Below are 26,452 nucleotides of genomic sequence, written 5' to 3'. Positions count from 1 at the left end.
CCCTAATCCGTCTTTTTTTGTTTGCTTTTCATGGCATTAATTTTTTTGAAGAGTACAAGCCTGTCGTTAAGGAAAATGCTCCGTATTTTGGATTTTTTTCTGATTCTTTCTTTATTGTTAGAATACCTTGGCAAGAACACCTCATGGGTGATGGCTGTCCTCCCCAGTGCGTCCCATCAGGAGGCACATGGTGCAGTTTGTCCCGTCTTTGGGGATGCTCAGTTCCATCACTTGGCTGAAGCAGTTCTGCCAGATCTCTGCATGGTGAAGGTGACTGATCATCAGCAAGTTTTCTATGGGGTTATATGCGGACACTGTGTGAATTATCCTGCTTCTCTACCTTTACTCTCAATCCATTCATGATTCTGACCTATATGAGTGATTATACTAGAATTTGTAAAATGCTGCTTTTCTGATTCTATAATTCTATCTACATTTATAGCTGTCCTTCCACATTCTTCTCCACAGAAGAGCTTTTTATTTATCACCCTGCCTCCACCTCTCTTTGTTTCACTACAGACTCATAAAATATTTCATTTTAAAATGTTATTACTATTATCATTATATTTTTTGATGTTCAGATTGTCCCAAATAAAGCTAGTCATGGTCCATTTAATTCTGGTCCTATGTCTTTCTCACATGTCCCCATTAAAGCACTTCCTTGCTTTCTAGGACAAGACATTCTAAGATGTTACCTTGAACTTTGCCCGCCTAGACTCAGACTCAGCTATTTTCCCAAAGAAGTGTAGTTCCTTTCTGTACCAAATGATATTTGGAAATTAAGATCTGGGTGTTAACTTTGCTTATTGCTTCTAGGCCCTTTCCATGGCCAGAGCCAGAAAATATGTGTGTGTTTAAATTATGAGTTCATATGGTTTCTCTAATGCAAATCCAGCACCATTAGATATTTCCTCATCATTCTTTCTTCCATATATATCTCTTGTCTCTTACCCTGAGAACTTGTCCTAACAACGCCAATGTATTTACTCATTTGTTCTATCCTACAATATACACAAAATATGTTCAGAATCACATCATCAATATCACTACCAATAACAAAGTAAAGTACAAGGTTTCTTTGAATTTTATTTTTTATTCTTAGAATATATCCTACCAAGGGTGTACAGCTAGACAGAATACTGTATTGAAAAGTTATTTGAATTAATATTTTCTTATTTGCAGTTATTTTATCCATGTAATATACAGCTAGGCTTTTGTATTTCTGTTTGATATTCCATTTTAGGGTTTGCCTCTTTTCATCCTTTTGATTTAATTATATGTTTTGACTATGTAAGACATTTGTATATTACAAAAATTAAATAGATATATGCTATATACTATTTTATATATATATATACACACACACACCTACACACAATGATGAACCAGAGATGTCTTGCTCTCCCTCATAATGCCTTCACTCTGTTCCTAGTCATCTCTTCTAGATAACAATTTATATTAGTTTATCCTTCCTGGGTGTATTCCTATTTCTCCTTTATTCTTGCACAAAATGTAGCATAGTCTTTTGCACCTTGATACCTTGATTTTGTCACTCTACAATCTATCCTGGAAATCATTCTAGATCAGTTTAGAGAGACCTTATGTGGTCTCAATTATGGCCGCATAGTATTTCACTGTGTGAATTAACTGTACTGTATTCAATCAGACACCTATTTATGGATATTTTACTTTTTTTCACTATTCTGCTATTTGCAATATTATCCTGGGCTGCACAGTAGAATTGCAAGTACATATCTAAACAAACATTCCTATCGTATGTCACTTTCCTGCTGATTTCAAGAGCTGTCATTGAAGCCAGTGAAACAATATCTTGGTGGTCTATTGAATGCTTAGTTTAGTGGTAAGTGAATACCTACTGTGGGCCAGGTGTTAGCCATACAAGGACTTATGAGACAGTCTTTTCCCTTGTGGGGCTTACAGTTTAGCAGGGGGTGCTGAGTACACAAGTTGTTGTAATAGTGCTGGAGGAAGACAAGCACAGGATGCTGGTGGAGTGAGAAAAGGCTTTCCACTGGACACGACACTGGCACTCTGGCCATATCATTTATATTGTGATGAACTCCTGAGCAGAGATGTCAATTGAAAGAAAGATGAGCAATTTCATTCTCCTCTGAGGTTTCTTGTTGTCAGTCACCTCCAGAACCAGAATATAAGGTTCATTAAGCAGAGTAAGAAGACACTCTTACATTTACAGAAGGCTTGTCTTCTTTTTTGACCTGATAAAAGGAGATGTAAATGCTGCTCTTGGATAGCTCTTCCCAGGACTAAAGGCAGGCCCTTCACAGTCAGCTCACCACTTTATGGACTCCTCTGAGTTCAATTTTGGCTACCTTAGCTCTTCTAAACAAAGGAATGGGAACTACTATTTATTGTGTACTTGTGGCCCAGATACTGGGTCACATCGTCTTAGAGTTTATCTCATTTAATCTACATGATAAAGTGTGAGTTAGAGATATTTCTCACTTGCATTTGGAGAAAACAGAGAGGTTGAAGAGCATGTCTGGCACCACTCAGCTAGGAAGCTACAGAGGGAGCAATTGAATTTAGATCTGTGTGAGTGCCTAGCTTTTTCCTCGGAATGTACCAAAATAGGGCCTGCGGGAGATACTCCTCAAGACCTCCCAAAACTTCCAACAGCAACGAGAGCCCCGCCCACCAGCCTCACCGTCCTCTTCCCATCAGGTGCTTTTGCCGTGGGGGCTCCTGGCTGCTCTTCCCCTGCCCGGAAAGCCACAGGCTGAGCGCCCTGCCCTCCGCCCCACATTCGCTGCTGCCAGGCCTCCAGCTTCCGAGCGAACTCCTTCCCAGAACAAGCAGTGAAGCCTTGAGCTGGGGGCCCAGAGCGTCATCCAGCCTCATCCTGCCACCTTCTCAGGCCCTAACATAGTGTTCTGGACACACTAGACGTTTAATAAGTTTTCCTTGAATAAGCCAGGGAACGACAAACAAGTATGATAACTGTACACGGAGTCCGTTCAAAACCACTCCCTCCAAGACCATAAAACAGCTTTCCCAGGTGTCTTTGATCATGCCACCTCTCTAAAAGCAAGAAAAGAGAAAAATAACCCCCCAAAAGGTACATAAAAAGTAAATGCTCAAGTGAAATAGGAGAAGAAATCACAGTCAAGTGTGTAGTCTGGAAGTCGTCAAGTGTGGCCCACGCAGGCAGGTGGGAGAGCGGTCATGGCCGGGAGCCGGCTCCCCGCGCCCCCGCGCCCCCGCGCTGCGGCGTCTGCGCTGCGGCGGATGCACAGTGGCCATCCCAAGCCCTAAACCGGTAATGCGCCCTCCCCCAAGAGCAGAGGCCAGACGCTAAAAGCAGCCGCGTGTGCAGCGCTTTCAGCAGGCCCGGATGGTTCTCCTACAGGCAGCTGAGCTGATCCTCAGGGAGGGAAAGCAGCTCCTGCGGGAATTCTGAAGCCTTTTAAAGGAATGGAAAACCATCCTTTTACACCAGTTGTCTTCCTTCCCTTTAAAGGTTTAGGGGAGGTGGCATGGACCCTCCCCCCTCAGCACAGGTTGCCGTAATTATTTCTAATAACCAAATAATCCCTTCTGATCCTCCCTGAACCCCTTCATCAGAACGGATTGTAGCAGTTCCACTGTGATTGGAGTCAGATACCCTGAGCCAGGCTCTATGCTCAGCTCAACGTCACTGCACAGTGGATTACACCCACTTTACAGGTGAGGAGACTGAGGCTTGGGGAGGTTGTGTGTGTCTACCATCTTCCGGAATCTAGTCAGTGGCATAGCTGGCACTGGAGTCAGGACTTCTGACTGCCCTCCATTAACCACAGAAGCCTTTCCAAGCCGACATTTACTCAGCAGCCATTGCCCAAGTTAAATAGGGAGATAAGGTACAAACATGAAAAATTAAATAGCTATCAATGAAAAATGACAAGAGATGTCACTGGGCTGTACATGCAAAGATGGCAAATAAGTAGCAGAGACAGTGCTTTGAGGATTATTTAAGCTGTCTTTACCCTTGGCATAGAAAATTCACTTTGTCAACATAGATAACTGTACCAGAAGTGACCCTAGGGACCTTAATATAGACTTGCTTTATTACAATAGGAGTATAAGTGAATTGGCACACTTTTCAAAGGACTATAAGCAGCTCCCCACAGTGATTTAAGTTCAATTAAGCTGGGTATTGACAATCTGTAGACTTCCCTTCTTTCCAAGCATTGTGATAGAAAAATTGCAGTTGTTTCTGGCTCTGTAAAGAGACAGATATGTGTGTAGAATGAGGTCTTATTAATCAGAGTTATTTCTTGTCTCCCTTTTTTCACTTTCCTTTTGTTTGTTCTTTCTTCTGTGTGGTGATTTTCATGGTAACAGATGGAACAGCTTACAGCGTCTGTAATTACTATTATTAATAATAATAATGATAATCACAATAATAATACCAATCAGATACAATGAGAGAAAAAATATGAAAGAAAATCAAATTGTGACTCTGTATATAAACAATTTACAGTTTCTGAAATGAGAGCAAGAGGAACCAGGCGGATCACCTAAAGACCCAGGACGAGGGTTCACAGAGAGCTTTCCTGGTGTGACGACCAGGGAAAGATTTCACAACAGAGATGATGATATAGAATGTTCCAGAATATCACACCATTAACTACTCTGCTGGCACTTTGTGATACCTTTTTTCTTTTCTTTGTGTTGAAGTTGTTAAGTGTTGAGTGTGTGTGTGTGTGTGTTGATCTTATAACTTGAAACTTCTTTTAAATTTCAGCCATTACATAACACATGCATAGAAGAGTTGCTTTTGAAATGCTACAACAGAGAACCTGACAGAATACAAGTGCTGGTGGTTAACTAATCTCCTCAGTTGACAAAGATTTCCTGAAGTCCTTCAAGGTATCCAGTGCTAGCCTAGGCTCTGGTGGTCTAAGGATGAAAGACCTCTGTTGACCTGTCCATTCTCAAGAAAAACCATGCACAGTCAACACTAGGCAAGCTTCTCCAACACCACCCCCAACCCTGCCCCCAACAGACCTCTGGGCAGCCCCACTTACTCGTAATCTCAAGAGCACTTCTAACAGCATGAGACATTTGTCATGTTGTGTACACAACCTTTTCCCCAGAACCATGGTACACTTTTGGAGGAGTTAGGCAGTGCGTTATCCTCCTGTGTATGCACTCTGGTGGCTAGCACAGCACAACTGGGCACGTAGTTGAACCCAAGAATGAATGATACATTTCACATCCTGGGAGATCTCATAGCTTTATGGGGAGATAGACTTGAAAGCTAAATTAACGATGCAGTTTGGGCAATGCTTTGCTAGTCTACATGACAATACAATGTTATGTCTTTGAAATGATATTTTGGAACTTTATCACACATGCTATTTAATGGCCTATGGCCTGTAATTCCTTTACGCTTAGAGATGGCATAATACTTGGTGTGGATCTGGGTCATGAGATCATTCACACTCACACCAGTGCTGAATGCTGCTTTTAAAAAGCAAATATTTTATTTTTTATTGATATATAATTGATATATAACATTGTGCAAGTTTAAGGTGTGCAGCATATTGATTTATACATTTATATATTGCAATATGATTACCATGGTAGCAGTAGCTAACACCTCTATCACGTCATATATTTATCTTTTTTTGTGTATGTGGTGAGAACAATTTAAGATCTAGTCTCTTAACAACTTTGAAGTTTATAATATGGTATTGTTGACTATAATCACTATGCTGTGGATTAGATATCAAGAGCTTATTTATCTACCAATTACAAATTTATACCCTTAAACAACATCTCTCCATTTCCTCACTGCTATAGTAATTAAAATGGTATGGTACTGACATAAAAATAGCCACATATACCAATGTAACAGAATAGAGAGCTCGGAAACAACCCACCACGTATATGGTCAATTGGTATCTGACAAGGGAGCCAAGAACACTCAATGAGTAAAGGATAGACACTTCAGCAAATAGTGCTGAGAAAACTGGATAACCACATGCAGAAAAATGAAACTGGAGCTCTGTCTTGCATCACTCATAAAAATTAACTCTAAATAGATTAACGACTTAAACATAAGACCTGATACTATAAAAATCTAGAAGAAAACATGGGGAAGAAGCTCTTTGACATTGGTCTTGACAATGATCTTTTGGCTATGACACCAAAAACGAAAGGAACAAAAGTGAAAATCAACAAATGGGTCTACATCAAAGTAAAAAGCTTTTGCACAACAAAATAGACAATCAACAAAATGAAAAGGCAATCTACAGAATAGGAGAAAATATTTGCAAACCATATATCAGATAAAAAAGCAAATATTTTAAATATCTAATAACTGTTACTTTAGCCAGCCCTGGTGGTCTAGTGGTTAAGATTCGGCGCTCTCACCAGTGCAGCCCGGGTTCATTTCCTGGTCTTGGGAACCACACCACCAGTCTGTGGGTTGTCATACTGTGCGGGCTTCATGTTGCTGTGATGCTGAAAGCTATGCCACTGGTATTTCAAATACCGGCAGGGTCACCCATGGTGGACAGGTTTCACCAGAGCTTCCAGACTAAGGCAGACTAGGAAGCAGGGCCTGGCCACCCACTTCTGAAAAACTGGCCGTGAAACCCCTAGGAATAGCAGCAGAGCATTGTCTGATACAGTGCTAGAAGGTGAGACCTTGGCGCAGAAAGACCAGGCAAGGTTCCGCTCTGCTGTACACAGGCGTGCTGGGAGTCAGAATCGACTTGAGGGCACTAACAACAAAACTGCTATTTTGAGATCCTTAGTGTATTGAATAGATTCCTGCCAGTTCAAAAATTTCCAAATGCAGTCCTCTCTTAAGCAGAGAATTTGTCTTGGCTAACTCCATACATGTATTCCTTTGAGCAAGTTAGATGGGGCTGCATTTCTCGTCATGGGACTGAACGGTGGTATACAGTAGAAGAAATAATAGAGAATGAACTGGGTAGCAAATGGTAGTATCCAAGGCAATGGTTTTCCAGGTTTCTGCGTCCATGAGGACTAAACCACAAATTCTGTTGAAGAAATTTCAGGAAATGCAAGGGACGCAAATAAATATAGAGACACATGAGGGTATTCTAGAATGAAAAGATAATTGAATAAGAGGGTAGTAATTTATTATCTAGAGTAGCAACTCTATTACAAGAAAGTGCACTCCATCCTGCTTGTTAACCTCATTTGCCGGATGCGCTGCACACACCCCCCCCCACCCCGTTCTCTAAGGAATGAAGTCTCAGTCCTCATTTGAACGTTAGAGAAAAGTTCTGATGTATAGATTCTTTACTTGTTTGCGTGTCAGACAACCTGTTCTGTGTTCATGTAAAACATGACGCCGAATCATTATAATGTTGTCATGGATAATTATCCCCATTTTTCAACAAGAAAACTTCAGAGATGTTGTATAACTTGCCCAAAGTCTCACAGCTGACATGCAGCAGAATGCCAATGCCAGTCAGGTAGGCTTGTTTCTAAAGCCGGACTGTCTTGTGGCGCCTTGGAGCCCTAGATGCACCGCTAGAGACTAGAACCTAGAACATGTGTCCTGTGGTGGACGGTCTGGTGCTAGAGCAGGCCAGCAGAGAGGGGTGTTTGGAGCCTAGTGAATTTTATGATGCTCTTCTGATCATAGCATTTAGATGACTAACTTCTCAGTCCCTGCATGAAACTGGACCTACCTGAGTTATAGGGAAAGCTCTATAGGTTTACTTTAGTGGGAGTTGAAGTTCACAGAACTACAAGAGGGGAGCATTTCCTGTTCTGGGTCTTTTGAAACTGCTGTTTTTTCCCCATGGATCTGCCAGGGGAGGGCCAGGCTCAGTTTGTCTCCCCTTTAGGTGTCTTGCGGGTCTTACTTTATGCTCTGAGAAAGAACCCTGTGAATACAGGCTATTGTGAGAACTACCAGAGGCCAGTTGCAGCTTCTCCTTCTCCTTGATGCTGTTATTAATAATACAGTAGTCCCCCCTTATTTGAGGGGATATGTTTCAACACCCCCGTTAGATGCCTGAAACCACAGATAGTACTGAACCCTATATATACTATGTTTGTTCCTATACATATGTTTGTGAGGCACAAGTACAAAACTAGCATGAGTTTCTTTTTCTTTCTTCACAATTTTACAGATGAAAGATTCCTTCTTTCCATAGATCTTAGCAACCTCAGCATATGATTTTTTTTCTTTCTTCATTAAGTCGAGAACTTCCACCTTTTCACTTAAAGGAAGCACTTCACGGCTCTTCTTTGGCATGTCCAAATTGCCAGCATCACTGCTCTTGTGCTTTGGGGCCATCAACCAGTAAAATAAGGGTGACTTGAGCACAAGCGCTGCCATACCGCAACAGTTGATATGATAACTGAGACAGCTACTAAATGACTCATGGTCAGGTAGCATATCCAGCGTGGACAAAGGGGTGATTCACTTACTGGGTGTAACAAACTGGGACATCGTGGGATTTCATCACACTACCCAGAATGGGATGCAATTTAAAACTTATACATTGCTTATTTCTGTAATATTCCATTTAATATTTTTGGATTGCGGTTGACTGCAGGTAACTAAAACCATAGAAAGTGAAACCACAGATAAAGAAGACTACTGTATTGGCATCTGATATCTGTGAACTCCTTGAGACGGAGATGACATATTTGTTTATATAATAGGTACACACAGATTTCCATGAAATGCTTAGTAATTTGGCTAATAATGGACCTTCTGACACAAATCCCCTTACTTAATCTTTACAACCATCCTGTACAGTTGGTATCATTAGTGCCTTTCAGATATTACTGATGAGGAAACTGAACTTTAGAGAAGTAATAATTTGACCAAGGTTGCTTACCCAGTAAGTATTGAACTGGCACAGAAATCCAGGTCTTCTGACTCCAGAGCCCAAGCTGTGTCCACTAATCTCCACTGCCCATTGACTAAATTGACCGTCTTGAACATTTGGCTTCCTGGGTCCAGTTTTAGTTAAAGCACGTGTGGGTTCTTGGATGGATCTCCCCCGATCCACCTAAAAGACTGTTCAAAATAAGTCTTACTTATTTAAAAATCCTTCAGAGCTAAACTTCACATAGACCTTCCCTAGCTAAAACCACTCGTCTTCATCCTAGGCCAGTCATCAGGAGCATTAGCCTCCAAAGCTGATTCTAGTGAGTGGCATTGACCCCTGCCCGTGAATATTTGTCAGGGCTTGGGTCTTAATCTGCACTGCCACCCACGAAGCGGAAGAAAAAAAATAGAAAAAAATAATATCCAATTACTTCCTTGTTTTTAGTGTTTGTATTGCTATCTCCTAGGAGAAATATAATCAGAGGACAAAGGGCATCTTTGAAATGAAAGCCAACTAAGAGGCTCTGGGTTTCAAGTAATCATCTCTCCTCCTGTCGCTCATACTGTGTTTGCAGCGAGGGCTTGTAATGTCTGTTAAGTGAATTGTGGGGAGCACTTTGGAGCTCTTAATTATTCCTTTGTATCTTCCGTATATTGCATATATCAAAAAGTGCCAGTGGTTGAATTATTAAAACTTCAGTTCACCCTCAAGGTCCAGAAGGTGGAGTTGGCAATATTAGTGGCTTTAAATGAAAGATTGTCTTTCTGACACAGCTTCCTTTTCCATCTTGCCAAAGATAGAATATGATTTTTGCAAAATGAGTCAATGAGTAAATGAATAAGAAAATCAATTAATGAATGTATGAACAATCAGATGAATGCATATATGGATATGAAAATCTATCTACATTCAGAGGGAAATCCAAATTCTTATGATTTAAGAGTGCTATGTGGACCACTTTTGGAATCAGGTTGAATACACTGAGACTAGGGACAAATTTACTTTCTCTCCTTGAGCCTTCATATACCTATATATCTATATCTATATCTATATCTATATCTATATCTATATCTATATCTATATCTATATCTGTATCTGTATCTGTATCTTTATCTATATCTAGATTGATGTCTACCATGGTAGATTCTTATGAGTGCTGGACATAATGTATGTAAAATTTCCTAGTGTGAACGTAACATCTATAATTTAGATTAGACTGCATTTTCCTTTTCTTCTTCTAAGCACCATGGACATTTCAAAACTGTCTTTGTTTCTCCTACTACAGTATTGCATTATTGAACGATTAATTTTCTTTGGTTATTTTATCAGTTTTTGTCTACATTGGCATCAACATTTTTAGAGTTTTGGGTTAATTTGTGTAACATTATTTTTACCAATGTGAATCATGTTCTATTTTTGCTAGCAAAGTCAAAATCCAATAACCTTCATTCTCATTTGTTTTTTAGACTTTATAGAAAATGTAATTCTGCCTCAATTAAACATTGGAGACATGTGGATTTGACACGTGGGTTTATCAGTGGGCTGGTTTTAGGAAACAGTCTTAAGATGAATCAGAATATTTGAGTGGAGTTTAATTTTATACTGCAAGAAATATTTCCTTTTTTAGAGTTGGAAAACACTATAGAGATAATTGAAACCAAACTCTTTTTCTCTTCCTCTTCCTTCTAATATATTAAAACTGAAGTGCAGGGCAATGAAGTTACTTATTCCAGATCATATACAGAGTTAGCATAGAGAAAGTATTAAAACTGGGCGCCCTGGTTGCCAGTTCTTTTTCAGTTAAATCATGCCGACAGCCATGGTCCTGTTTCTTAGTAGTACTAATTAATAACAGTGGTTACTTTCAGTATATGTGCTCATCATTATTGTCTAATAGATATGCCTGGGGTCATTTGATTACTTCCTAGACCTCAGTTTCCTCATTTGTAAAACTAAGGGTGAGGGAAGAAGGAAACCACTTGATGTCTATGCTAGGTTCTTTTCCAGTTCTGAGAATTTATGAAGAGTAATGATGTTATTATGTGGGCAAGATTCTCAGATGACAAAAGCTTTTCAATTCTTCCTATTTGCTCTTTTGCTTTATTTGTGAGCATGTTCAGAATTAAATTCTATGTCCAATTGCAGTAAATGTTTTAGTCTAGATTATTATAACAGAATGTCTGATACATACATCCTAGATAGTGCTTTGCAACTTTGTATTTTTGGTTACTATTCCATGCTAACAGTCCTGTTGGTATTGCTTTTTTTTTTTTCCACTTATGATACAACTGAGCCCCAGAAAAATGAAGTGACTTGTCCAAGCTTCTTGTTCTCAGAAATAGGTTTCAATACAGATGTCTCAAGCTCTAAAACTCAAATTCCTCTCCTTTCTCCTCACCTTCCATTCTTACCTGTAGTGGGTAAAACATGTTTTCCCAACCTGATTTAAAGGTCTTCATCTCTCTGTGTTCTTTTATTGTAAACCTCTTAAAATCCTTTTTGCAAATAGAGGTAGCATGGAAAATAAATAATAAAAAACTGCAATTGAGTGCCTTACATGCACAGTGTGCATTACACTATGTCATCCTTGTTAATGATATATATTTTACAGATACTTTCTGTGTATAGGTCTTATTTTCAACGTGGTACTTATGGTTCTCTGAGACAATAATTTAGGCTGGTGTTTCTCCTGTGAGGGAGTGTGTGTCAATAGCTGGAAGTATGGGTTTTGGAGTCAGACATCCTGGATTCCAGTTCTTAGTCATTTACTATGTAACCTTGGGTAAGCAGCCTAATTTTCCTCATTCACTTTTCCCTCATTTCTGACATGGCAGTATTGACTCCATGCTGATTTAGGTAATGTCAATTTAAAATGAGACAATGGGCATTAAATGCTTAGCATAAAGCCTGTGAAGTGAAGGCTCCACACATTTAGCTCTTAAGATTGTTAACTCTCATAGTAACTGTGGGTGGAGCTTTATGAGGAACAAAAATTCCCTGGTCAAATTCTTTGCATGAGTAGAGTGTTCAGGTGGCAATTAATGGTTGCATGTTGAGCCACCCAACACACAATTTGTTTGATCTTATTTTCCCTTTTTTTCAGCTTTATTGAGATATGTAAGTATGATCCTCTTTCGACCTTCCTTCTAACATCTCCTTCTTTGGGTTGTGTTGTCTGGGCAGAGGACAAGGTCTGGACATCAGTGCAGCACAACAACACAGAGCTGACCCGTGTGCGGGGCACCGACCCTGAGAAGCCCTACACCATGACCTTGGACTATGGTAGCAGGCTGGAGCAGCTGGAGGCTGTGATCGATGGCTCAGAGCACTGTGAGCAGGAGGTGGCCTACCACTGCAGGAGGTCCCGCCTGCTCAACACGCCAGGTAAGGCTCACCCCTGCCCCTGCCCCTCTGCATTGGCCACACAGGGTGACCACAGTGTGACGAATGGGCCCTGCAAACCCAGAATATTGAGGAGAGGGGTATTTGCCAGCAAGGGGTCTAAAGTTACAGTGTTCAATGTGCAGTGGAGAGAAACGCACCCAGAAGAGCACTTGGGATGTACACATTCTGGCTCTGATACCCAGGGTCTGACCTATAGAGAGTCTGGGGCCTTTCAAGATTTTCTCCTCATATTCAAAAAGGGAATGATGGCAACACCCATCCTGCAACAGTTGTGAGAATGAGAAGTTTCTTGAGAGCAATGGCACTTGTGGGAGCATTTGAGCTAGACAAAGAAGTGCAGAGGCAGGAAATGATGTTTCTGACAGAGGGAATAGCATGAGAAAGCACCAAGGATCTTGGCAGATTCACCAAAGAGCATTGAGTCATGTCCAAGGTGAAAGGTGCATAAGCAGGCATTGTTAGACAGGGAGGCCAGCAGGGCAGGCAGGCATGGTCCTGTGTGTTTGCAGCACCAATGTCACCTGAAAAGTGCAGGCCTTAGTGGAGATGACTCTTTTTTTAAAATAAAGTTTACTTTTAGAAAAAAATTGGGTTAATCCCATTTATTTACTTTTCCTATGGTTATTTTTTAGAGTGAATTGTCGATTTTGTTATTAACATGCTTGCAAAAAAATGCTTCTAGGACTGCTTACCAAAACCCAAAAAAGATTTTACAAAATGTCAGGAGGGCTTTGTCAACATTTGTGCGTGCCTTGGGAGTCAGTCATTTTTGTAAATATCAGTTCGTCATTTGTTTCATGGCAGAAAAAAAAACCTGAGTACCACAGGGATGTGGAATATCCAAGAAAGGGTGTCAGAATCTCTAGCCTTAGGAAACTTACAATCCAGTGCTTGGAAGTTAGGAATTTTGAGAGGCTTGAGAGTGTTAGACAAGGAAATGTCAACGAAAGAGAAGTGATTGAAGCCTAGCTAAATATAACACACCGCCTCACTGATCTAGAATCTTGAGGGAAGACATTGTTCCACGTAAGTGAATTTTCCAGATAACTGTCACTTATCCCTTTAAGCACCAAAAATCTTTTCAAAAACTTTTTAACTATTTGAAATGAAAATCTTTCTCGAATGATTACATGCTTCCTTGCCTTCTTAAACAGAGAATTCTGAACATAATATGTAACCTTTTCTTGATAACTCAGGATCGTCATTGTGAAAATCAGTTATTGTACTCTCCCTGGAGTCAGCCATGCTCGCTGGGCTGATTAGATGGGAGGCACGGCTGGTGTCCCTTTTTCCAGCATCCTCAGGAGGTGCTGCCGTGAGAGATCCAGGGTTTATATTTGTTCCTGCTTCTCTCCCTTGGCTGTCAAGCCTGCACGTGTCGCTCTCAGCACTGTTTACAGACTGCCTGTCTCTGAAAACCATCCTGCCGTCTTTTCATTGTGTTGCTTCTAGTTTTCTAAGGATGGGTTTGAAGGAATTTTAGGAAAAATGGGAGTATGCTCGTTCTGACTATGGGATTTTCTTCAGTGTTGGCATTCTGTGATATCCATTTGGCTACACCATTGCCTTTGTGCATGCTATTTTTTCAAGCTCAACTGTCTTTAATTCCCTGAGCATATTCAAGTGGGAAGGGTGTGGATTTGGGGACAGACCATATTGAGAGTGACGTCTTGACTCTGCCTCTTACTAGTCATGTGACCTTGTGCAAGGTGCCAAATTTCTACAGCCCGAAAAATTTTACCATCTGAAAAATTGAGATGAAAATCTTGAATTAAAGCTCATGTGAGGACTGAAGGAAACTTGTAGTCTGCACCGCTCCTTGTACCAGGCCTGGTATGTAATAGGCCTGATACAACAAACGCTAGTGTCATGTTTCTTTCCTTGCTCACAGCCTCCATCCCAGTAGGCAAGGTCTAAAATTTGTACTGTAATGGAAGCTCAAAGGAGCATTTTGTTTTATTTCAACAGTGTAAACAGAATAATTATAAAGCATGCGTGCAGATAATCTCACCACCCAGAAAAGACCAATGTTGCATTTAGGTGTGTATCCTTCCAGATGTTTTCCCACGTGATATTTACAGAAACACAGTGAGAACATACTATCTGTATGTTGGGGTTTGAGGACACTCATTAATCCTCTTTTCCCCTGTGAGTTCTGAGTCAAATGCAGTAGATGAAGGAGGACAATGGGTGTGTACGTACAGTATCTACTTTCTTCTTGTGAGCTGGCTTGGAGAACGCAGCGCAGACCAGAGACCAAGGGGACCTGCTTGCCCCTCAGCCTCCACTTGCAGACCAGGCTCTGCTAGTGGGTGAGGTGGGACTTCAGACAGAAGCCCCATAGAGATGTGGCCCCAGCCTCACACTCCTCAGTGTGGGGACAGAGCCCCTGGGCTCAGGAGTGCTCACCTCATGGAAGCGAGGGGGGTGGAGACATGAGTGTGCACCATTGTAGGCAAATGAATCTGAGAGCCCATGCCCAGGGCACTGTCTTAATAGGGGCTCTTATAACAAAGTAACAGACTGGCTAGCTTATGAAAGATGGAAATTTATTTCTCACAGTTTTGGAGAAGTCCATGACCAGGGTGCCAGCATGGCCAGATTCTGGTCAGGGCTTCTTCTGGGTCGCAGACAACTCACTTTTCCTTGTATCCTTACATGGCAGAAAGAGAGTGAGAGAACCCTCACTAATCCCATTCATGAGGGCTCCACCCTCATGACCTAATCACCTCCCAAAGGCCCACCTCCTAATACCTCTACATTGGGGGTTAGGATTTCAACATATGAATTTTGGAGGAACACAAGCAGTCAGTTCATAACAAGCACACATCTGCAGGGATGTTTTCCTAATCTCTCTAATTATTGAGCCAACCCCTTTCCCTCAGAGAAGGCCAGGGGGAGAAGGGGAGAGGGATGGAGACCACGTCCTTATCTACCTGCCTGTCTGGAAGAACTGTGCAAGTTTCTCTCTTATCTGCTGAAGCCGGGCCCACCTGAGATACTGTTTTACTACCTGTATTTGTCACACACACACACAATGTACAAATATCTTGCCGTATCAATAAATATGACTTTATACCATAATGTTTATTAACAACAGAGTCTTCCATTATGCAAATGTACCACAGTGGATATACAAAATTAACAAATCTCCTATTTAGGACATTTAGATTGTTCCTGTATTTTCACTATTACAAATGCTGCAGGACCATTTGGGCACATAGATCTTTGTGAACAAAACTGTTTATATCCTTAGGATAAATTCCTTGAGGTGCCATTTCCAGGGCAAAGAGTGTGCATATTTTTAAGGTTTTTGCCATATTGACTCCTGCAATGTATCAAGGATTTACCAATTTATACTCCCAACAACACTGTGGTATTGAGTTCCATCATTTCCCAGCAATTGGTACTACTATCTTATTTCAACTTTAGCAATCAGATAAATACAAACAGGAGTCAAAAACAATTATACGTATTTTTTGTTAATTAAAAAAAATGTATAGGCTGATTCTCATAGCTTATTGGAGGGAGATACTACTGATAACTAGAGTTAGTAGAAGCTATAAAATATTGTAAATTGTGGCTACAATGGACTCAAGTCAATAAGAAGAGAATGTGGAGGATGCCTTCTTGCTATATGATCTCCTCAGTACTATATACAATAGGGAAGAAATAAAAGAAGGCAAGATGAGAGACAAATAAAGAACTGTTCAAACGGCCACCAATGACTAATAATATTTCCTATGTGAGGACACGTGTGGGGTGCTGTACAAGCCTTATCTCTAATCCAAACAACAGATCTGCACAGTCAGGGTTACTATCCCCATCTGGCTTTTCAGGAAACAGAACCTCAGAGAGAGTAAGATGCTTGACTAATGCCACACAGCTGGGCAGGGACAGATCTAGTGTCTGCACCTAGCGTCGCCTGCAGTCAAAGCAAGGATGCTGTTTCTAATACACCGTGCAAACCCCCAAGAGCCAAAACTCACAAGGAAATGGAATAGTCAGGGAAAACGTGATTTTATATAATTTTCCTTGTTTTGTAAGAAAATGTAGGTGAAGAGAGAGAAGAGCAGCCACAGTCACCTCTGCTAATGCCATGTGGTTGTCAGGGTGGCTTGAATTGGGCAAATTCCCAGGCAGCTTCAAAGAGTTTGCAGTGCCCTAGCCTAGTGCAGCAGCTTCCGTGGCTCACGCACTCCTTCACAGGCCCATCCTGTGGATCCGCACATAGGCGTCCCCAGAGCCTCCTTCTGTCTGCTCCTGGCTCTGGCGTTGGTGCCATTTATTTAGCAGCAGCAGAGGGAGGTAGAGAGGGAAGACAGGCAGGATAAGTTGAGGCCTGGATTACCACTGTGCCTTTTTCATTCAGTTAGTGACTGGACCGTGACACTGTCATTTTCTGACAGTTTCCTCTGATATTCTTCCCCAGAGCTGCTGGTAAGTACCAGCCAATGGAATGTGTCATCTGTCTCTTTAACTGAAAGTTTATACTAGAAACTCATGGAAGGATGGGAATTCTAGCCATGGGGTCCATGGGAAAGGTGTTTTTGCTATTCCCATGCAACTTTGTAGTTCTTTTCACTGTGCTTGCTGTTTCCTGCCCTGAGCTTTATGCAGGGCCTGAGGCCCTGTACCACAGAGCAGCTTCCAAGACAGGAATCATCAGCCCACCAATGCTCAGGGCAACTTGACATTGGGGAGGAGGTGGCTACTGTGTCCCCAGGGATAAGGGCTATCCTGGTTGAGCCCAGGCCTTTTCTCACTGTCAGCACCTCCATAGGAATTTTGCCTGAGGCTAGGCTCCTGAAGGGAACATGTGATGAGCATATGAAATGAAACAGAACCCAGTTTAGGAAACACTCACACAGAGAACATAAAAGGGAATATTGAGGCCACAGTCTGGAAGATGCTTTAGAATCACGTGGCATGGGGGCTGGCCCCGTGGCTTAGAGGTTAAGTGCACGCGTTCTGCTGCTGGCGGCCGGGGTTCGGATCCCGGGTGCGCACCGACGCACCGCTTGTCAGGCCATGCTGAGGCAGCGTCCCACATACAGCAACTAGAAGGATGTGCAACTATGATACACAACTATCTCCTTGGGCTTTGGGGAGAAGAAGGGAAAAAAAGGAGAAGGGTTGGCAATAGATGTTAGCTCAGGGCCGGTCTTCCTCAGCAAAAAAGAGGAGGATTGGCATGGATGTTAGCTCAGGGCTGATCTTCCTCACAAAAAAAAAAAAAATCACATGGCCAATTAGCTCCATAGCCCACACCTCCCCCTGGAAGGAAATCAAGATTGAGAGGCGTATAGGAAGGTAGTCACCTGGGAAAGCCCAGTGCCCAGGTCCCTGCTGGGAATGGGGATGGAAAGTCCTGCCTATCTCAAAATTCTCTTCCATAGTATCCATGGTGCCTGGAATTCTCTCAATGGATTTACTCATTGGGGTTTAAGTATCTGGTGTATGCATGTTTTTGCACTTACTACTTTGTGTAGTGAAAGTCCACTTGGGAATACCCTCCTCGATAAAGCTATGAGCTCTCTAAGGCTGAGGAAGAAGTCAGTATTGATACACATGAAACCACTGGAAATTCAGACTCCTCTACTTTGTAACCTAATTGCTGTAGGACAGCTTGGGCTGGAGTTTACTTTGGTTCTGAACAGAAAGCATTTGTCAAGTAAATCCTCATGCAAACAAGTTTGTCATGAAGATTGCTTAAGTTCCTCAGTAGGACTGATGACTCAGAGCCCCATAGCACTTCAGAGTCCCTATTTTCTCTACCAGTAATGGGCTAAAGTCATTCCCGTTCATTCATTCATGCAGGCATGTGAGTGGTTTCTACCTGGAAATAATTGCTTTACCTAGTTATGTTCCAATGGATTTGAAACTGATAAAATACTATTTCTTTTAAAGTGTTCTAAAATTCTCAATTTTCTTCTTTTCCCTTAATTAATGATATTTTAGTGAGCATACAGCTAACTGGCTATATATATAATATGTGATATATAGTTTAGACTGTGTATGTATATAAATATATACTAATATGTAGGACTATATATGTACACACACACTTTATACACTATAGAGTATATGCTATATAATATGTTTTATGTAATGATATATGCTCATCATATACTCTTTGTGTATCCAAATAGATCTATAAATGTGCTTGTGTGTATAAACCCTGATGTCCATTTGTAATATTCAACCTCAAAGGCGTACAGAACTAATGATGAGGTTTAGAAATCTAGGTAAGGAATTGTGATGCAGAAAAGCCAAATTATTGATAGAAAAGAAATAGCACTTCAGTGTACTCTGGGGTTTACTAAACTTGAAACTCTTTGTCCCCAACATTTGTACCAAACAAGATCAATTAACAGATGAGTATATTTTCTTTCATACGATAAGTATTTATTGATTATCCATTATGTGCCACATACTTTTCTGGCCTGTGGGAATGGAACACTGAAAAAATAGAGTTCCTGCCCACGTGATTGTGGTAGGGATGACAGAAACAAACCAAATACACATGCATGCGTACACACACACACACACACCCCCCACACATACACACACACACAGAATAAATTCATGAAAAATGTGAGGAAGAAAAGTCAAAAAGAGTAAGGAGCCTGAGACTGACCAGGCATGAGGAGTTCTATTTCGGATGGAGTGGTAGGAAAGGCCCTTGGCCAGGAGCGTACACGCCACCAGAGTCCTGGGTGGAGGGAGGGTGTGGGGCATGTGCATATCCGGGACAGAAGATTCCAGGCTGAGGAACAGCAAGAAGGCCAATGTGGATAGTGGAGAGAGAAGAGGGAGCGAGGGTGATAGGGAAACAAAGTTGGGGGTGTCCAGAGACCAGATCACGCAAGGCCAAGTCTATGGAGTTTATTTTAAGTGTGCAGGGAAGTCACGGGGTACATTTATGCAAGGGATTTCTCTTCCTATTTCAAATCCAAAGGCTAATGTCAGTTTATTTAAGTCAGGCTAAACCAGGTATCCATAATTTGCTAAGCCCATAGAGATTTTAGGTCACTTCCTATGTCTGGTGAACTAGAAACAGCTACAAGCTCCCTGAGTACAGAAACCATGTCTTAACAGCTCTGATCCCCACAGTCTAGCTCAATGCTGTCAGCAAAAGGCTAAGAGACCATCTCTGATCGCTTCTGACTCATGGCAGTACTTGTGTACTTGCTCCCCCAACTAAACGGAGTTGACCTTGCTTTGGCCACTTGACTCACCACTTTCCTACTGCCAGCCTACCCACCACACTCACAAGTCTTAGAGGTCTCCGTCAGAGCTGAAATCCTTGTCCCCGACAGCACACCCCTCCCAAATACCTACATTGTCTTCCTTCCTTCCTTCACTCCTTCTGTCCCTCCATCTTTCTCTCTCTCCAGATACACACATGCACACAGACACACACACACAGACACACACATTACATGTATAGAACTGATCCCAAAGTCCATGGCCCTTTCACTACACCAGATTGTCACCATACTACTAAGAACAGTTTTTGTCACAGGAGCACCATAACCTAGAACACAAAACTATGCCATGACATCTGGAAGACAAAATACTAGGGAAGTATTTGAAATCTCTTTAATAAAAGTCTATTTTTACCTCATGTGCAGCGGGAATCTATAGAGAAACTCATGGTTCCTATAATGCATGCTCTTTGATACTACCACTGCTGCTACTGATATTGGCTCTTGGCTACTGAGACCTTTACTCTGCCAGGCATTTGAAACACATTATTTCACTTAATCCTCTCAATGGTCTTGTGAAGTTTGTATTATCTTTCTGAGTTATGGATGAAAGGGGAGTGTCTAAGACATTAGGTGGTTTGCCCAAAGTCTTATAATTGCTAAGTGCTAGAGACCAGTTTCAAATAAATGTCTCTGTGGCTTTAACCTCCACCTGCATTCCAAATTAACATACAGAAAAAGAAGAAAGGTCTCACAGAGGGAAGGAAAATAGTGAAAGGAGGATTCAGGTAACCAAAGAAAAGGTTCATCTTCTGTTCTGATTATGAACTGTTATTTAACAAACTGCCACAAAATTTAGTGGTTTAAAATAACGGTAACCTTCATTTTGCTCATGCATCTGCATTTTGGGCAGAGTCCAGCAAGACTTGTGCCTCTCGGAGCTGGCCCAGTGGTGCAAGCCGTTAAGTGCGTGCGCTGTGCTGCGGTGGCCCGGGGTTCGCCGGTTCAGATCCCAGGCGTGCACTGAGGCACTGCTGGTAGAGCCATGCTGTGGCAGCGTCCCATATAAAGTAGAGGAAGATGGGCACGGATGTTAGCTCGGGGCCAATCTTCCTCAGCAAGAAAAGAGGAGGATTGGCATCAGATGTTAGCTCAGTGCTGATCTTCCTCAAAAAAAAAAAAGACCTGAGCCTCTCTGCTCCACTCCACATTGCCTGGGGCTGGGGCTGGGGTCTCACTCACTCAATGGGTGCTGGATGTTGGCTGGGGTCCTCAATTAAGCATGTGGCTGGGACCTCAGTTGGACGTGCGTTCTTTCCATGTGGCTACTTGACTTTCTCGTAACATGGTGGCTGGGTTTCAGGGACAAACGTCCCAAGAGAGGGAGAGAGCCAGGTGGAAGCAATGTTGCATTTTATTACCTAGCGTCAGGAATCATGCAGTATTACTTCTGCTGCTTTCTAATTATTAGAAGACAGTCACTTAGGCTGACCTACATTCAAAGGAAGGGAAATTTGATTCTAGCTTTTAATGGGGTGAGTGTATAAACATGTTTTAGAACTGCTATGTCTTCTTCAAAATTTTGCATGAATAGTCAGCTAGCCTAAGGAAATATAGCAAATGCAGGGCAGAATCAGGACTCAAATCCAGGTCTCTCTAACTCAGTGTAGGCTCTTCACTCCGGGGTCCTGCCAACTATTGATTACTCAGTTCTAATTCAGGATGGAAATGTGTCTGACTCTCCATTTTTCCCTCTTAGGGACGTTTATCACCCTTAAAGCAATGCTGCTAGAATGTGTTTATAAGAGTTTGCCACAGGTTTTAAAAAATATAAAGAGAGCATCACATGAATCAAGTCAGTGCATTTTACTGTGCGTGAAAGCCACCTTTCCTAATGTCGTAATAACTCACTCTTGGTGTTTCACTGGAGACATAAAGTCAAAATTAGAGGTGGGTGGATTTTACAAAGAAGACATACATTTTAATGGAGCTAGAGATGTGGGTGTGTATCTGAGGAAAATAAAAACTATCCCACGTTAATTCAAGACATGGTAAGTACCTGGCTGCAAATGAATTTCTGTTCAGACCATTAATTCCTTAAATAATCAATGTGGGTTGCCGAGGAATCAACATGTGAACCCTGTATAAGATAAAGTTTTTATTTTTCTCTCTACTTTATGAAAGACCATCTTCACTTACTTTATCTCAAATGTGCTTGCAGGAAGAAGAATCCCATTTTCTAATCTTCAGATGTAGTACAGTGGCAGCAACGTGAAAAGAAGCATGAATTTTGGAATCATAAAACTTAGTCTTAAATTTCACTTTCTTCACTTATTAACTGTGAGATCTTGAGCAAGTTACGTGGGCTTTCTGAGCCTCAGTTTGCTTATCCGTGAAATTTAATTAGACCGATGCTGTGTTTCCCATATAGTAGACTTTCAGTGTACTGATGTTATTTTAACCAGTATTTTATCACACTTTTCAAAGAGCAAGAGAAATAATAGCTCCCCTTGCTACCAGGAGAAGGTCTCAGAATCCCATGCTATGTCTGGTGACAGAGTTCAATTTTGAGATTTACCTTTTGCTGGCTTGTGGGCATACTTACTTTCTAAACTGCAGTTCACTTGTTTGTAAATATGGTATTTACCTACCTATTAGCACTTTTGAGTGTTAGAATTAAGTCTATGTCCCCTCCCTACCTCTGCCAACCACTCAGATCAACTCATCTGTCTGTCTTTCTCATCTTAATAAATGGTACCATCATTTACCTAGATCCTTAAGGCCAAAACCTAGGACTCATTCTCTCTTCACCATCTCCATTCTCCTCAGTACGCCAACAAATACTCAAACTCATCAGTCACAGCTGACTTTGCCTCCAGCCTCTTCCGTCCAGTTCCACGGCTACCACCTGAAAATTCAAGCCCCCATCATCTACAGACTAGACAAGTGCATCGGATCCATACTTCCTCTCCTATCCCACCTCCCTACTGTTTATATCTCACATAATAGCCTAAAAGATGATCTTTCCAAAATGAGATGATATAACCTGGCTTCAAACCCTTCCTCGTGCCCTTGAAATAGAACTCAGACTCCTTACTGTGGCTTCAGAGCTCTTCAGGCTGAGGCCCCTCCCTAGCTCCTGTTTTCCCCCTCGCCAAATAAACTAGGCCCTGTTTCCCTTTATCCTGTTTGGCCCCCCACTTCCTAGTCCTGATGCACTAGCTGTTATCTCTACTCAGAAGCTTCATTCCTCTTCCTTGCTTAGTGCTCAACCTAAATTTTACATATAATTGAAGTATCCCCTCCATCACTCTTTATCACTTCATCCTATTTTAATATTCTGCATAGAGGTTATTAAAACTGGTATTTTCTTCCTATTTATTTGTTTATTTACTATCTGCCTCTGTCAATAGAATGTGAGCTCCAAGAAAGAGAGAACTTCTTTGTCTCATTCACCTCTGTATCCCCAGAATGCCTAGAATAGTACAAGGCACCTAGAAAACTTTTAGTAAGTAGTTCTTGAATAAATAGAAAATTCCTCCTTAATTAATATTAAGTGTGACTAGTATTTCTGTTAAGTCAGGGGACCCAAGATAAAACAAGCCTGCGGCAGAGACTCTCGCAGGCAGAAAGCGGCTTCATCGAGTGGAAAGGGCTGGACTGGGAGGTGGGAGCTGCCGTCCCACTCCTGGCTCCACCATTGACTCTCTGTGACCTTGAACAAGGTACTTACATTTTATGGGCCTCAAGTTTCTCATCTTTAATCCTAGCAGGTTATATTTGATGTTCTCCTAGTGTCCTTTCTGCCCTGACACTTCATGACTCTATACTAACCAACACAAAGTGAGTTAAAATACATGTCACAGTTTATTACTTTCTTGTCACAGTAAGGAACTAGAGGGGTTGATAAAACAAACAAATCAAGAAAAAAAAGGAAGAACTTTTCTGAGACTCTTAAGGCCATGAAATATGATAATTTATTTATGTAGTAGGTGATATTTTTTGACACCTTCATGCACCTGATCTTCTCAGAACGTACTTTCCATATGGTAATACTGATCAGGCAAAGAAGGTATGAAGCTTCTCCAAGGTCATAACAAGTCAAGAACAGCAAGAATAATGATTTCTTACCTTAGAGTATTTATGCGTCTGTTATGGTATTTGCTTTATAAACATATTCAATAGGTTCTTAGGTAGTTATGGAAATGCAGTTATACCAGCTGCACAGATGAGGCCCATCCGTCTACACAGACTGTGATTTAATGGCACCTCACAGCTTGTTATTAGGAGTTGGGACTGATGCTGACTTCCTTCCCGCCTGAGTCTTTGCCATAACCATGCCAAAGGGAAGGCAGCAGAGTGCCAGTGAAGAGCCCAGGGGGGGCCTCACTTGCCTTGGTCCAAGCACTTGGTCCACTAGCTTAGGTCATCTGACTTTCCATAAGGTACGCAACAACTGTGAGCGTTGGTTTCTCCATCTCTAAGAATGAGGATGGCAAAAACAACATTAATTGTACCCACATCGTTGGAAGGATAAAAAATGGTTGGGAACTAGCACTCTTTTTAATTTAAGTTTTCAATTTACCTAAGTTCTTTTGAAATGACAGAGGTGCCTTTCTAAACATAATTTTCACTGTCCTCTCACTTTTGCTAAGAGGAGGGATTGAGTGCATTATGGTGTTTTTATTCCTCCATGCTTTCTGCTGTGTGTATGTAGTGTGTGTGTGTGTGTGTGTCTGTAGGCATCTGATGAGAAATACCAAGCAGTGTGCTAGGTGTTACAGAGATTGTTGAGTCGTAATTTCAGTTCAGCATAGAAGAAATGTTTTAGGCTCTGAGCAAAAAATTACTGAATTCCCCTGCTCTGCCACTTATTTGCTGAGTGGCTATTTTCAGGTCATATAACTTGAGTCTCTGAGTCACGTTTTCTCATCTGCAAAATAGGTAACATTTTAACCTAACTTGCAGGCTTTTTCAGGGATTGCGAATGCACATGTAAGGGGGCTGGCCATAATGGCTACTACCATTTAAGATGGCTATACCCTTGTGGGAAGACTAGAGACAATATGTATACGTTAGTGAGATGTAAAGTGCTCTGGAAATAAGAAATTACTTCTACTTAGGTAAATGCCAGAGATTTTCTATGGAATGATGTCACTTCTTTTTAGACACAGCATCCGCAGGAGTCATTGTGATGGGAAAGGCATGGAAGAAGGGTAGTGTGACTCACCCTCAGGGACTAAGGGAGAGATTATATTTAGGAATGAAGCAGTTGAGATGGTTGCTGCTTGTTTCAGATGAGGAGGCAAAGAGGATGGGAAGGAAAAAGGGCAGGCAGGAGAGAGACCCTTCCATGTTTCAGATACTGGGCAGCATGATTCTGTACTACTTTCACTGCATGAAGAAGATGCTTGAGCTGGAGAGTGACCTAATAGGAAGATTAACCACGTGGTTGTAGAGAGAACTGATTGAGTCAGAAGGAGACTACAGACAAGGAGACTAGTTAGGTATCTATCTCAGTGGTCAAGGAAAAAGGTAAGAAGCATGGGGTCATAGAAATAGAAAGGAAAATAAAATAGTCATTGGTTTTGATGAACAAAGTAGACTCTAAAACAATAGTCCAAAGGAAATATAATGTGAGCTATGTGAGCAATTTAAAATTTTCTGGGAGCTACATTATAAACATAAAAAAAATTACACACACAATTTTATATTCTTACATCTACCATTGAATAAGATCCTGTTATTCCAGTTATATAAATGGGAAATGGAGACTTAGAGGTAAAGTAACTTGTCCTAGGTTTTATAGGGAGGATCTGAATCCAAGTAGATCTAACTTCAAAGGCCACGCTCTCAAAAATCAGCGACAGATGTCAAGAGACGATGAAGGAAAAACAGGGTTGAGATCCTGAGTCTGGACACCTTGTTCTGTGTGATGGTTCTGCCAAATGAGAAGAGATGTGTTCACTGAAGAGAGCATATTTATATGCGATACATGTAGCTGGTTATAATATGTCATATGTATATACATATGTAAAACAAACCCTTACTTATGTATGCCTGCTTATGATATATACGCACATATATATTATGTCCATATGCATTTTATGTATTCTTTTTTTTTCTTTTCATATTCATGATAATTCCTGTGTAGGAGGCACTTAAAATTGGGGAAAAAGGGAAAGGAAAGATATTAACGTTAAGCCTAGTTTTTGAATCTAGTACTTGCAATGTGCCAGGCTTTTTAATAAGTATTTTAGTTGCTAGTACAGATGAACTGTAAAATCACCTCACTAATCCTTACAATCTCGTGAGATGTAGGTTATTACCGAAGAACAAACTGAGGTTCAAAGAGGTTAAGTAAAGTAAGAATCGCATGACCCTATCCATACCTGTAAAAATACACCTGAATCTAGTAAAACCTGTTATGATTAAATTCAGTTTTATTGACAAGCAAAAACAATCCTGGCTTGACTCTGCCAGCCCACCAGCTACCCAGATGCCAGTTATATAACATTCCCTTAGACTGAATCAAGCCAAGACTGGATTTTGCCTAGTAAACCATTATATAGATACAGTCAGAAGTCACTCCAAAATCTATCTGGGTAATCATTTCATAAGATGCCCCCAAGAATAGAAGACTAATTCTCTCTGTGAACACAACACTGACAAGGAAAAGAAGTCAGATAAGGAGAAAATCAGAAATGAAGTTGCTGACACTCTCACAATCCATCTGTATATTCAGCAGAATTTTTGGATTGAGTTTAGAAAGGATAAGATGTGAGAATATTGGAGTAGTTGCAGAAACTACCTTGGGAATATTATGTGAGAGAGAGAGAGAGGAAGGGAGGAAAGACAGAAAGAAAGAGGAAGAGACAAAGAGAGGGAGGGTGGGAGAAAGAGAGAGAGAGGGAGGGAGGGAGGAAGGATGGAAGGAAGGAAGGAAGGAAGAAAGGAAGGAAGGAAAGAAAGACAAAGAAAAAC

At 41.3% G+C, this 26,452-nt stretch overlaps 1 protein-coding gene across 3 annotated transcripts in view; it reads left to right on the top strand.

Moving 5' to 3' along the window:
• Window positions 1-26,452, top strand: part of CNTNAP5 (contactin associated protein family member 5) — a 757,303-nt gene that overhangs the window by 510,698 nt on the left and 220,153 nt on the right. For all 3 annotated transcript variants that reach the window (XM_058548782.1, XM_058548783.1, XM_058548784.1), the window contains one exon: window positions 12,036-12,236. In XM_058548782.1, the coding sequence (XP_058404765.1) occupies window positions 12,036-12,236 (201 nt within the window). The remainder of the gene's footprint in view (window positions 1-12,035; window positions 12,237-26,452) is intronic.

The sequence above is a fragment of the Diceros bicornis genome, chromosome 10 (genome assembly GCF_020826845.1).
Source record: "Diceros bicornis minor isolate mBicDic1 chromosome 10, mDicBic1.mat.cur, whole genome shotgun sequence".
NCBI classification, from domain to species: domain Eukaryota; kingdom Metazoa; phylum Chordata; class Mammalia; order Perissodactyla; family Rhinocerotidae; genus Diceros; species Diceros bicornis.
Note: the sequence above shows the minus strand (reverse complement) of the source record. Positions and strands in the feature narration are given on the sequence as shown.